Below are 13,936 nucleotides of genomic sequence, written 5' to 3'. Positions count from 1 at the left end.
ACATATTTTTAGGTGTCTACATTCGTAGATGCATCTTTGGGCGGTGAGTAGGGTCAGATCAGATTTTAAGTGTTCTTAAAAGGTCATAAATAAGGAATGTCACCTCTCTGGCAGGGAGAAGCCTGAGCCGGTGCGTGAAGCTGAGAGGTACCAATTTCAACTTCTATGAACAGCAGTGGCTCATGAATCAAACTGCTGCTCACGAGCCGTCCAGGGTTGCCCTCTCATTGGAGTACTCAAGGAAGAAAGATTGGAAACTGGAATGTCTCACCTGCTCCCTTCACGATCCCTTTTTACATGACACAGTATGCACGCAACATTACACATCCTACCTTAGCTTGTCATAGTTTCCTCCGCCTGTCGTTTTCCACAGAACACAATTATTAAGCTACATAAGCTAAGTACTTTGTGCTGTGTGTGTGTGTGTGTGTGTGTGTGTGTGTGTGTGTTTGTATAGGGGGGTGAGAAAGGTTCTTGTGTGTGTGTGTGTGTGTGTGTGTGTGTGTGTGTGTGTGTGTGTGTGTATGTGTGTGTTTGTGTGTGTTTGTGTTTGTATAGGGGGGTGAGAAAGGTTCTTGTGTGTGTGTGTGTGTGTGTGTGTGTGTGTGTGTGTGTGTGTGTGTGTGTGTTTGTGTTTGTATAGGGGGGTGAGAAAGGTTCTTGTGTGTGTGTGTGTGTGTGTGTGTGTGTGTGTGTTTATGTGTGTTTTTGAGTGCTTCCCTAGTGAGCAGCCTAAGACACAGCAACACCAGCCCTGATTCTGGTAATTGGATGTGACCTCACAACTTGACCAGCAACAATAATTGCTCACACACACACACACACACACCACCGCAGGGGATTTTATACCACCGGAATACAATTACAGCCCAATAACAGACAGCCACAAAAGAAGGATTAGTGTTGGAACTGGCAACCTTCATCTGTCTACACGGTCATTACAGACAGATCTGGCAACCTCAAGGCTTTAACCCCCAGTGCAACTCTAGGGGTTCTGGTGTGTGTGTGTGTGTTTTCCGTTGCTACAAGTTCACTATGCCTAATTTAATTTGTTGGTTTCAGGGGAGAGTTCAGCTCACACTCATACACAAGGCTTGAAATGAACAACTGCCAACCTGCTATGTATGAGTTAAAATGTAATTGTGATGTTATTGATAAGTTATTGGCAGGTTCTGAGAATGTGTATATGTCTGATCGTCATTTAATGGCACAATTGCTCCAGGTTATGAGCACAAGTACAGTGAGGGTGTATTTGAACCCACCTGCTGTTTCCATTCATGCAGGCTACCTGCAGTGTGGCGTGTGCAGAAGGGTCCAGCAGAGTGGAATATTAATACAAGCGTGTGGTGATTAATCAGTGTTTTCTCAGTCAGTTTACTCCTCTTATAGCTTTTAAGGAAAATGGCTCAGCAAATGGAGAGGAGAGTCCATACCAGCTTCTCCAATATCGCTGTCCACGAGGTTCAGATTAGGAAGTTTAGAAATGCGGCATTATTCAACAACAGCAGGTTGAGAATTTAAGACAATAAAACTAAAAAGGTGACGATATACACAGTAAGCAGATTGCAATTAAAATTTGTACAGTAAATGTAAATGTGACCATTAGTTTTTTGTTTTATGTAAGTGATTAATAAGGTTGCATTTTATTACATTTGGTTACTTTTATATGCAACAATACCATAATATTTTAATGTAAGTCATGATCTCCTCTGTCCCTCTCACTTGTGTTTCTGTCTAACAATATGGATACCAGAGAAATGTTATAGATTTATGATAGTGTCTTTTATTTGTCCTAATGGACATTTTTAAATAGTAACTAATGATTTCATTTGCTATAAAAAATAAAATTCATAGAAAATCAGAGTTTTAAGTCATTTCTGTCACCAAGATGCTGATGCTGAAATCAAATTGATCTCTCTTTCTTTCTCCCTTCCTTTACCTTCTCCCTTCTCTCCTCCCCACTTTCTTTCCTGTTCCTCCCTCCTCCTCCTCCTCCTCCTTCTCCTTCTCCTCCTCCCAGTCAAAGAGGGCAAGAATCTGGTTCCTATGGACCCCAACGGTCTGTCAGACCCCTACGTGAAGCTTAAACTGATCCCAGATCCCCGCAGCGAGAGTAAACAGAAGACCAAGACCATAAAGTGCTGCCTCAACCCCACCTGGAATGAGACCTTTAAATTGTAAGGCTTTATTGCACCATGTTCATTGAACTCTTGTTTTATTTATCTGTCCGTCTTCCCCTCTCCTCTCTTCTCCTCGTGAAGTCGTCTCCCATTTTATCTCTGTGTCCTCTCTTTCATCTCTCCCTCACTCAGTGCAGTGTGTTAGGAGCATCACATTATGCTCAGCTTTCCAAGCATGTGTAACCGCTGGCGCTCAGATAAAAACATCTGGCTCCTTCATATTCAGAAAACCTTGCTTTTGGGGTCGTTTCCTGCAGTTGGCTCCAATTACATTCTTAATAAGCTGCATCGCAGTTTGCATAGAAGAAGACTGAGATTTGCATTTTCAGGCATCTGGGTGCAGATGTTCAGTCTGAAAGGCAATTTTTTTTGCACCTATCCAACAAATCAAACTAAGAGATGATAGAAGAGTTTTAATAAACTGCTTCAAAGATGTGGTGCCTGAATATAACACACAGGCTAGATTGGAGACTTACAGACAGCTACGACTCTATTTTCTATTTGGAAAATGAGGTGAATCTGAACACCAGAGGAATTAAACTGAGCACCTTTCAGAGGCTAAGCAGGACAAGAATGGGAACGATGAATCCAAGACTGCCGTCATGTGGCTTTAAAAGTAAAAAAACAGCAAAGGGTCTAAATGTTTAAAAGTGAACACCTACAGGTGTCACTCCTACCCATTGTGTAACTGTTGATTGTCCTTGCTTCTCTCCCAGCCACCTGAAGGAGTACGATAAGGACCGCCGTCTGTCGGTGGAGGTGTGGGACTGGGACCTGACCAGCCGCAATGACTTCATGGGATCGCTGTCCTTCGGCATCTCGGAGCTCCAGAAACAAGGAGTGGATGGATGGTGAGATGAAAGGATGGATGGATGGGTGGAGGAGGGGGTTGAGAGATGTGAGGCAGAGAAGCAGCACAGGTAGAGGAGGAGGGAGAGTGAAGGTGACCTTGTTCATTACTGCACTGTTGGAGAAATACTTTAGTTGGAGCTCCTCTTTTTTATTCTGGTGATACTCAGAGCCAAAGCATCTCTACCCAGTCTCTTTATCTTTTCTTCTTTATCTCCCCAGCACCCGCCCTCCCTCCCTCTCTTTAGCTCAGTCTCTATATCTCTCTATCTTCCTCCCTTCCTCTCTTTTTGCTGACGCTGCCCTGTCAGGGTTTTTAATGAGATGCCAGCGTTTGAGGTGGAATGGTGGAGGTGGAGAGATGCCATTAAAAAGCTGATATTCAGAACAGAGGGAACCTGTGCAAGTGTGTGTTTTCCACCTGCTTCCAAAGCCTCACGCATGCTGGCACCAGCAGCCAGGTGAAGGAACAGAACGAGAGTGACGTGAGGGTCTAAAGCTCAAATTCTGTACGTTTCTGTATATTATTGCCCTCTTAGGGAGGTATTTGAAATGATTTTCAAAGAGTTGAGCTTGTGACATAATCTGACTTTGCTGATGTGTGGAAATGGCTAGCTAGCTTAACAAATATAGGTAGCTAGCACAAACTGAGTCACTCCATCACTATGCAAACACAATATGGTGAGGTGTTTATGACAAGATAAGGGTCATCTAAACAGCCAGCAGCAGATTTAACTGTTTAACCGTCTAAAAGAAGAACTGCAACCGATGTTTGATCGCCTTTCATTCCTTTAGATGTGCAAAGGCTTCTGAACCAATATTTACAGTCACTATTTTTACATTAACAATGAATCACATGGCTACTTACTACTCTTGGCAGCATTTTTGAGCTGCTCTGCACATCCTGGATGACAATAAGTTTCCTCGAAGGAAAACTCTCATGCTGGGGAGAGGCCTGTGTTTAAAGGAGATGAAAGCAGTGAATGTGATTGACCATGATTGTCAAAGCCTCTAACGCACCTACCTCACCCACCACCTAAGACTGAAAAATGTTGCATAGAGGCCCCGGAGAGTGTGCCATGTTTACTGTCTAACAACACTCCGCCATTGCAAAAAAGTATATTTGATAATAGTAATAATAATAACATTTGAGCTAGAAGAAGTTTGGGATGTCAGCTATAACTTCTTGAAGCACAGATCTGATCTCACGGCTGTCTAAACAGAGGGAAAGTATCTTGCAATAGTGAAACATGTCAGTTTCATCAAAGGCCAAAACTGGTGGTGAAGACCTAGACACAGCACTTTAGAGCATGAACAAATCATTCCTAAAGTATTGACGTTTGTTACAGTATGTGTTGTACACCCAGTAACAAGCTAACTACAAAACCATCTCAGGTTGGTAGATGGTCAACAGCAGCCGCATAAAACTATTTCAAACTGTTGCTGTTTGCTGACAGCACTGCCCACATACAGTGACTATTTAACAGCAAACAAGTCAATAAACTAAAAAGAATAAAACAGGAATCTTGCTGATAAATATAAGAACAGCACCCACATTTTCTGAGATGATGAAACCTGAAAACACAAGGAAAAAGGTATCAACTGTGTACATCACGATGTTATTTATTATGAATATGGTGGAGATGCAGTGAGATACAAGGTTGTTGCTTCGGTTGTAACGAGGCCAATATGAAAAATTATATTCTATTGATTTTGTTAAATGATAAGCATCTCAACGGCGTTTTGGGGCCCATCTCTATCAGGCTTTGCTAGATCACCATGAAGGAGAGTGAATTACTAAATAATCAGCTGATTATTCTTCAGGACTTTAAATCGGTGCACTAACTGTCAGCAGCCTCAGCTAATGGCAGCAGTTAAACGCTTAAATTGTATAAACTAATTGGGAATTGATTTGACTGGAAATATTCTCTCTCCTCAGGTTTAAGCTGCTCTCCCAGGAAGAAGGCGAGTACTTCAATGTTCCCGTTGCTCCGGAGGGGGAGGAGGGCAACGAGGAGCTACGGCAGAAATTTGAGGTGTGTGTGTGTATTTGTACATTTTAGTCCGTTTTTATGTGGAAGTATTTGGCAACTGTGTGCCTGCATGTGTTTGAATGTGTCGGTATGGTATGCCTGTGAATGTGTGTGTGTCTGTGTGCGCTATGCATCTGTGTGTGTCTGAGTGAGAGCCTCTCTGGGAGAGCTGTTAGCAGTTGGCAGGCACACTTATAGTACCATCCGGTCTGGCACACTGCAGGTCCAGACGTGTGTGTGTGTGGCTGACCAGTAGGCCCACTCATTAACACATTTGGCAGTGGAGAGGATAAACCCGCTCTGTGCTTTTCCTCTTTTTTTTTTTTTTTTGCTCTTTTCCGCTTCTCCTTCTGTCTTGCTGACATGAAAGGCACAAAACATCCGAGTCATTCTGAGATGTGTCGGCCACACAGAGTGAAGTGGAGCTGTTTGTTTCCTCACCTGTCCCTGCTGTAGCCCCAGTGGTAGTTAGAGGACCTCCAGCAGACTGTTAGCTTAGCTTAGCACAAAGACTGGAAACAGGGGTGAACAGCTAGCCTGCCTCTGTCCACGGGTAACAAAATCCGCCTACCAGCACCTCTAAAGCTCACTGATTAACATCCCTACATAAATGGAAGTGTAAAAACAACATTTTACAAGAGAGCCTGTCTGCTGTAGCTTCATATCCACCACACAAACATATGAGCGGTATCACTTAAGAGTGAAGCTGACCAGACTCTTGCCGAGTGTGGAGCAACCTGAATCATCATACACAGCTACACCTTCACATGTTGGTCGACCCAGGCGGCAGCAAGTGTGACTAATTGGCCTTTGGACCTAAATCTAACTATTTCTTGTTTAGAAAACATTTTTTCTAAGGTTTTGATCAAAGATGTTTCTCTTGTGGACATAACTGACTGAGGATGAAACCATTTCCTCTGCTGCAGGCCCATGTGATGATAAAACAGGTGTAATTTCACTTTTCCAAATCTTTCTTGGTGCAAGATGTTGCTTTTATATGATGGTGTCTTTGTAATTCTTTTTGTTTTCTCCTACTGTTTTATTTCACCTGGTACCTTCAGGTAAACTCATTTTACCCCATACAGTATGAAATAAGATGATTTTTATTGTTAATAGTGCGTTTAGTTAAGAGTCTGGATGTTGGCTTTATGGGGAGGTATTGTAGTCTTCGGTCCTCCATTTCTCTCCTCTCTTCCTCCTCCTCGTCTTCATTTTGCTCCCCTTTCTCTCCTTCACTTATCAATTTTGTCCCCCGCCACCTTCAGTGCCCCCCTGTGTGTTTCGCTCTCTTTATCTGTTTTTCCTTCCCTCCATCTCCTCAAGGTCATGGTCCTCAGACGTTCGCTGAGACACATTCTCGGGGGGGCAGCTATCTCACACACACAGACACACACACACACACACACACACAAGCATGTGGGCAGTGTCTAGGGTGAAGCTCTCAGAGAGATGGCAGAGAGAGAGATTTCACTTTGGTGCATGCCTCCATTCACCCCATCCAGAATCACACATACAAGACAGTCACAGTAGTGATTAATACATGTTGTATGTATGCACACACATACACACAGACACACAGACCAAGACCCAATCAAGCTCAAAACATTAATCAGAGGAAGTTGAGGAGCAGAAAGTTTTGTTTTCTTGGTTTTATGATAAAGTTCTCCTCATTTGGATCTGAGACACATTTCTGTATCTCAGTTCAGTTCAGTTTAACAAAGCTTTATTGGCAAGTTTTGATCAAAAGATATGTTGCCAAAGCACATACAAAAACAATAATAAATAATACATACAATTAATTTTTACTGCTATTTCTTGCTTTGTCTCTGTCCCTATTTTCATTCTTCCCCCTGACTCCTCCTCCACTTCACTGTTTCTTTATTTGTTCATTGATACTCAAGGTGCATTGTTGGTATTGAGAGAGAGAGAGAGTACAGACAGACAGTTTTAAAGGAAGTGGGCGATTTTAAAGAAATTCTGATCAAACCTTTCTTAATTTTTCAAAAACCAAAACCAAATATGAATTAGCTTAATTTCCATGGGTCAGAGCAAACAAAAGGTGATGCATTATGTGTCACTGAGGTGGTGATATCTTGGATGCACACTGTATAATCAGAAGAAGAAGAAGTAGTTGTGTCAGTAAAAAAGAAATTGTGTAAAGGTTTTTAAATAGTCAAGCTGTCACATTAGGGGTTGCTACACAGAGGCTGCGTTAGAACAGTAACTTGGATGTGACAGATGATGGTTTCATAATGAATTGTACATGTGCACTTCCATCACCACTTAAGCGCATAAATACTATTTATCCACAAAAGCAAAAACCACCTCAAGTCGGTGTTAAAACTATTTGGGGTTATCAAGAAAATGTGTCAGATTTTGCTGTTGCCATTCATCTTTTTTTTTTGTTTACTGTTCATAATTTGCACAAAGAAACTTGGACACATGGCTGTAGACAGAGAGACAGGGAGAGCAGCATTAATCTCTGAAGGCTTTGAGAGTGTTGCCTTCAGCATGCTCTGCTGCTCTCAGATACCTTGACTGCTCCTCCGTGTGTGTGTGTGTGTGTGTGTGTGTCAGAACAGATGGAGACAGATAGAGCCTTTTATCCATTGATGAGTCGAGAACCGTATGGGTTGCACCACCCGCCTGCACACACACACACACACACACACACAACAAACAGAGCAGGGAGCAGCAGAGTACTTGGATGCTTCAGTCTGACAATTTCCAAGACAAGGCAGCGGAGAAATTACAGCACAGGACAGAAGAAGTGCAGAGAGCCTCAGTGTGGATCAGCAATTTAAGATAGGATAAGATGTTCTCATCCGGTACCTGTGTCTCTGAGTGTGCAGGCATTTTGTTAATATCCTAAGACCGTTTTTTAATTTGAAGCATGCCTTAACAAAGTGCAGAATAAGATTAGAATTAGATTAGATTAGAAGATTATAATAGTTTCTTACGACAGAGACTGGGCGAGAGAGCGCGATAAGGTCGAGGCAGAGACGAATGAACCGAGGGAGAGAGAGAGAGTTGGAAATGAAATGGAGTGGATAGAGGAGAGAGACAGGGAAGTGGTGAGAGACATGAATAAATGGAGAGTCGGAGACACAGGCCAAATGTATAAAGATGAAGTAGAAATAAATTTTAGAGAGAGAGAGAGATGGAACAAAAAACTTTCAGAGTGGGTGGGAGAGAGTGGTTGAAGGACAGAAACAAGGGAAGTGGTGACAGTCATGATTGAGCAGAGTGGCTGACTCACAGGGAGGCCATATTTGTTATGGAAAGTGTGAACTGGATTGTAAAGTGCCTGCACTGAATAAATGAAATAGAATGAACCAAAAGGTTAAAAACGTTCCATTTTTTACATATTTATCATTTCCACTACCGCCTCTCTAACAAAAGTGTTTTCTCTGTGGTATTAAAATGTCCCAAAAGAGGCTCTGAACATTTAGGGGAATTTTTTTAAGTTTTATGGGCTGTATGTGATGCAAAGAGCACCTTGTTTGCTGGTTCAAATCCCAGGACCAATGAGTCAAATGTGGTTGGGGAAAGTGAATAAGTAAATATCTTACTTCCCTCAACAAACACTGTTGAAAGGCCCTACCTCACCATCAGCCATCATAACTTTCTTTTTAAAGTTAGTACGTTTAAATATATTAGAGTCATGTGCCAACTCCACCCTCGAGTAGTCCACTTACAGCCTGTGGTCTCTTTGAATGTTGGAGGTTGTGTCTAATGTAGTCCAATATGTTCTCTTTCTCTCATCTAGAGGGCTAAGATCGGTCCAGGCAAGAACACAGAAGGCAAGTCAGCCAATGCTGCATCCCGGTTCGACTCCAATGGCAACCAAGACCGCATGAAGCTGGCTGACTTTAACTTCCTCATGGTGCTGGGCAAGGGCAGCTTCGGCAAGGTGAGGCCTCTATGTCTGCTACTGTGCATGTGCCACAGGTGCATATTTTCGTATATTGCTGTGTATCTGCGTAAGCCTCATGTTTACCTTTACCAGTGCACATGTGACGATGCTAGCAGCATTGTTCCCATACTTATACTTATTTCTGACTGACGCCTGAATGCTTTTGTGAGAATTCAAAATTTTGCACAAAGGACACTCGAGGAGGTTCCTATATTGTTCATGCTAAAGCAAGCCTACGTAACTTAGCTGAACAACGGCCACATGACAGTAATTACAGGAAAATGGTAAATACTAAACTGTATTGTAACAAAAGCACAAGTAGAGAATAGTCCTAAAGTTAGCAAACGGACTCAGTAATGTGAGTTAAACAGCAATATCTATCTAAAGAGCTCAAGTTTGCTAACATTAGCTAATATTAGCCACCAAAGGCTACTGGTCATACCAGACCAAGTAAGACTATAGCTGCAAAACCCCTGTGTGGATTGAATTGGATAAGGGGGTGTTTTATTGCTTAGTTAATTTGTTTTCTATTTCATTTTAACATACAGTATATATTATATTTTAGTATTATTGTGTTTTAAATTTCTTTCAAAAGCTACAGCTTTGCTTTAAGATCACAGCTATTATTAGTTTCTCTTCAAAGCTTGCCAGCATTGTTGTTGTCTGCTGCTGACCTTACTTCACATCCTGATAGACTTCCTCCACCGTTCATGGGTTTAATTGTAGACATGTAGCATTAATTTTTAAGGATGCACACACCCAATGCTCCTAAGGAATGTATTATGTGTGTGGTGTGGCCATCAAGCGTATGGAAAAACACATGTTAAAACAAGTATATTGGTGCTCTAATTGTGTGCTATGGTGAATACCTCTGTGAGTGTGTGTGTTTGTGTTTGACTGAGCATCAGAGCTCTCTATACACACACAGGAGAGAAAAGATGGACAGGAAGAGAAGATAGAGATGGAAGGAATTAAAGGAGATGAAGCACAGGTAGACAGAGATGGATGAAGGGGAAAGAGGCGAGGAGGATGACGTGACAAGTGGAGAGAGCGATGAGAGGAGGGAGAGACAGAGATGTGAGAGCGCGGCGGCAAGGTTGACATGAATGAATTTAGCGAGAGAGGTAAAAAACGTCGGACTGAATGAAAAGAGGGAGAGGGAGAAAGGAGGGGGAAACCTTGGAAGAGGGAAGACTGACATGAATGAATGGAAATCAAGGCAAGAAACAGACAGAACTGGAAGATGTGGCGAGAGAGAAAGAGGTGGAGCGAGAGAGAAAATTGGGTAAACGGCGGGTAGAGCAGCAGGGGTGGAGAGAGAGAGAAAGTGACAGAAAGAGAGAGAGACCATTGTCTGTGTACCAGACCTGTATGCCGGCTGCTTGTTTCCATGGTAACGGGCATTTAAAGCAACACTGATGCGTCAATGTGGAGAGACTGAGTCGAGGGTCGATCATTACTGGAATGCCCGACACACACATGCATGCGCACGCACACACACACACACACACACACACACATTCCTGAAACATGCACACAAAATGTAGACACACACGTGTTGGAGCATGCAGAGAGATACACACACATACTTGCACACATTCCTCATTTAGGCCTGCTATATGTAAGCACACACCAGTCACCAGAACATTTTGTTAATACAGGCTCAGAGTATTTAGAAAGAGAAACACACAGTACATTAGACAGAGATACGTACACATTACTACACACACAAACGAGCGTTCACATGACGTGTGTGTGTGTGTGTGTGTGTGTGTATGTGTGTGTGTGTCATTCTAATGGTTCCTGAGTGTGTGTGGGAGGCTGGTACCTTCAGAGCCTCAGTGTCTGAGGACATCTGCATCACAATACTGCTGCTAACATTCCTCTGTGGACGTGCTTCCAGTGGGATAATAACACACACATGCTTCAGCCTGATCTGTAATGTCATGTCTATACACACACACGCCACAAGCATAAGAGCAGAAACACACACATAAACACACATATTCTGTTGCCATACATTTGTGTTTGCATATTACAGGATGTGAGCACGTTGGTCTGTGTTGTGTGTCTCACCACAGACAGCGCTGCTCAAAGCCTCTCTGAGATTTTTTTTGCCCTTATGCATTTCAGCAACAAAGAAGCGCTCCGTCGCCATTGTTTCATTTATTAACTTCCTGTCTACACCGGAAGTGGGAATGTGTTGCGATGTGTAGGTGGACATCTGCTGCTTGTGCACCTTACGCCTGCATTTTAGCAAATATCTGACCAGTTTCACAACATAACATACAGCCTGAAAGGAGTACCAGAGCTGGAAGAAAAGGTGAGACTTCCTCTCCCATGGCAGTCTTTTTACGTTGTGGCACTAATTAGATCATTTTTCCTGCAGAACACCGCTAGTCATGTGTCAACTTTTCAGGGACTTTAATCCACCCCAAACTCATCTCATGTCATTGTGGTTTGCTGTTTTTAAATGCTAAATGTTTTTGTTAACTTAAGCTCACTAGCAGCCTGAAGAAGTCCCACTGTGTCCTACAATGACTGTCTGTGTGGGGCTGGACAGGAAATACACACTGCCTCAGTGAATATTATTGGACTACATAAACTATATGATATATGACAGTTAAGAGTAATACAACACAGCCCACTGTAAAACAACATAGTACGGTGTCATGCGGTGCAGTGTAGTGCAGTGGAGTGTGGTTTCATTAGTTTTCCCTGGGTAAATTCACTCTGCAAGGTCAGCAGAAAGAACACAGTGGCATCATTTACGACATATGACAGTTAATATCCTGAGGACTGCCTCTCTGTCAAATGACCCTGAACAACTTTCTTGGATAAAAGGGCGTTGCCGATAGTGACATACGCCACGTTTCACAGTAGAGTAGCCAGTTTATGAATGACTCTGTGACGAAAATGACCTTGAGTGAGACGCTGCACCTCGATGAGATCATGAAATGTAACTCCTAAATGAAGCTAAATGCATCAGGTAACTGCCTAAAATGACATTTGAAAGGTGTAATGAAAAAGCTCCTGTTGTCTTTAGCCTGCAGAGGCGTTTTGATTTTGGATGAAACCCTGTGGTTTTGTCTTCTTTCTCTTGTGTTGGTCTCGTCCTTGCAGTTGCATAAAATGAGCTTTGGGCCAGATGGTGTCCTTTCCTCTCTGTTTCAACTTTATAGAGTTTGTATTTACATAGAGTCACACTGCCGCCATATGGGATCAGTCCACACAAACACACACGCACTCTCTCACACACTTTCAGCTTTTTGTCAAAGGATACCACCATCTTAGATCCAACTCCAACAGATATCGAAATTTTAATGCTGAAGATTGTAACGCACGTTCTTGAACTGTGGCTGCCCTCTATGCAAACGCACATTTACCCCCTCACACACACACATATATACTATACCTTTGTGTCCATCTGTACTGCGCTCCCTGTAGTATCGCAAACCCAATAACCCCTCCATATTATCATGCCTGAATATTCATAAGGCATAAACAGCAAAGTTTCCAATCTCTTAGGGGGGGAAAAGTTATAAGGTGGCTGTAAGGTCACTCTTCTTGTTCAATTCTTGGTGGTTCTGGAAAGAATAATGAGTGTGATATGTTTTCCATTTACATCATTAAGCTGACATTCATCTACAGCAACTTATAATGAGTGAGCAGGAAGTGGTTCTGCTTGACGGCACATGTTGCTGTTTGCAGACGTAGAATGTGTCGGCTCACTGTGGAGATTAAGCCTGTGGCGTTTTCTTTCTAAGATCTAGTCTATCTTGCTCCCCCAGAAGAATGGTATATTAAACACATCAATAAATCAAAGAAACTCAGCTTAACTTGAGCATTTTAGCAGTTGCAATATTTCCACGTCACTAGGTTCACCCTGTGTTTTATGCAAATTAACATATGAAATGTAATAAAAGGTTTTAATATGAAATAAGATTGGATGAAAGACCCTTTGTTGAGGTCCCAAAACTCAATTAGCCTTATGGGAACTACAAACACAGCATGTTAGCCATGTAATGTAAAGCTCAGCCGTTTTTTCTTCCACATTCTTCTTGCCTGTTCGCTGCCTTGTTTTAAGATAAAGTACTTTTATTAGTTTTAGAATGATAGGAAGTGGAAGGCTATGCAGTCAGTCAACCAGCTTCAGCAGAGTAGTCTCACATGTGGAGGAGAGAAGTTATCTGTGCTGATTATTTCCTCAGTTTCTGAAAACTGTCATGCTCTCCTGCTCTGTGGTTTCTGATGCAGGAACCTTAAAGTTTTTGCTATTAGCATACTGTCACAGTAACATTTAAAAAAAAAAATAAAAGTCAAGAGACATAATGAGCTTGAAATTGTGAGGTCTAATCTGACTTTTTAAAATTAAATTAAGTTGCCAGAACATTCTCATGGTTCACTGTTACTTTAAACTAATATGGTGTTCTGATGCATCTGACTTTTTTATCTTTACATGTTCTTTGAAGTAGTAATATTTTTATTTTTTTCATTGCCGTGTGCTGTCTTGCCTTCAGACAGTATACATGTAATTTATTGGAAGAACCATGCCTCTAGTTACAAAATCCACTTTAAAGAAATACATTTTGGGAAGTACATTTCTTAGGTTGAATTCTTGCTGAGGGTTAGACGAGAAGATTTGTACTACACTCATATCTGTCCATTCAATCTCAGGTTACAGCCAGCAGTCAGTCAGCTTAGCTTAGCATAAATACATGAAAACAAGGGGAAACAGCTAGCCTGGAACTTCCCAAAGGTAACAAAATCCAAAATTTGTGCTAAGCTAAGCTAAACATTTCCTGGCTATAGTCTTACACTGAACAGATATAAGAGTGATATATATTTTCTCATCTAACCCTCTGCAAGAAAGTGAATACATTTATCTCCCAAAATGTTGAACTATTGCTTTAAAGCTCCACTTTCTCAATTTGGGTTTGCTAAACGCACACAGCACA

General features: G+C 42.0%; 1 protein-coding gene across 2 annotated transcripts in view; it reads left to right on the top strand.

Moving 5' to 3' along the window:
• Positions 1-13,936, top strand: part of LOC139300638 (protein kinase C beta type) — a 74,558-nt gene that overhangs the window by 44,008 nt on the left and 16,614 nt on the right. The window contains exons 6-10 of one of the 2 annotated variants that reach the window (XM_070923795.1): positions 2,021-2,177; positions 2,897-3,031; positions 4,969-5,081; positions 5,483-5,523; positions 8,871-8,975. In XM_070923795.1, the coding sequence (XP_070779896.1) occupies positions 2,021-2,177; positions 2,897-3,031; positions 4,969-5,081; positions 5,483-5,523; positions 8,871-8,975 (551 nt within the window). Of the gene's footprint in view, positions 1-2,020; positions 2,178-2,896; positions 3,032-4,968; positions 5,082-5,482; positions 5,524-8,831; positions 8,976-13,936 lie in introns of both variants that reach the window. The other variant, XM_070923794.1, reaches the window with a different exon arrangement.

The sequence above is a fragment of the Enoplosus armatus genome, chromosome 17, assembly GCF_043641665.1.
Source record: "Enoplosus armatus isolate fEnoArm2 chromosome 17, fEnoArm2.hap1, whole genome shotgun sequence".
Lineage (NCBI taxonomy): Eukaryota > Metazoa > Chordata > Actinopteri > Centrarchiformes > Enoplosidae > Enoplosus > Enoplosus armatus.
This window is presented reverse-complemented; position numbering and strand designations above follow the sequence as displayed.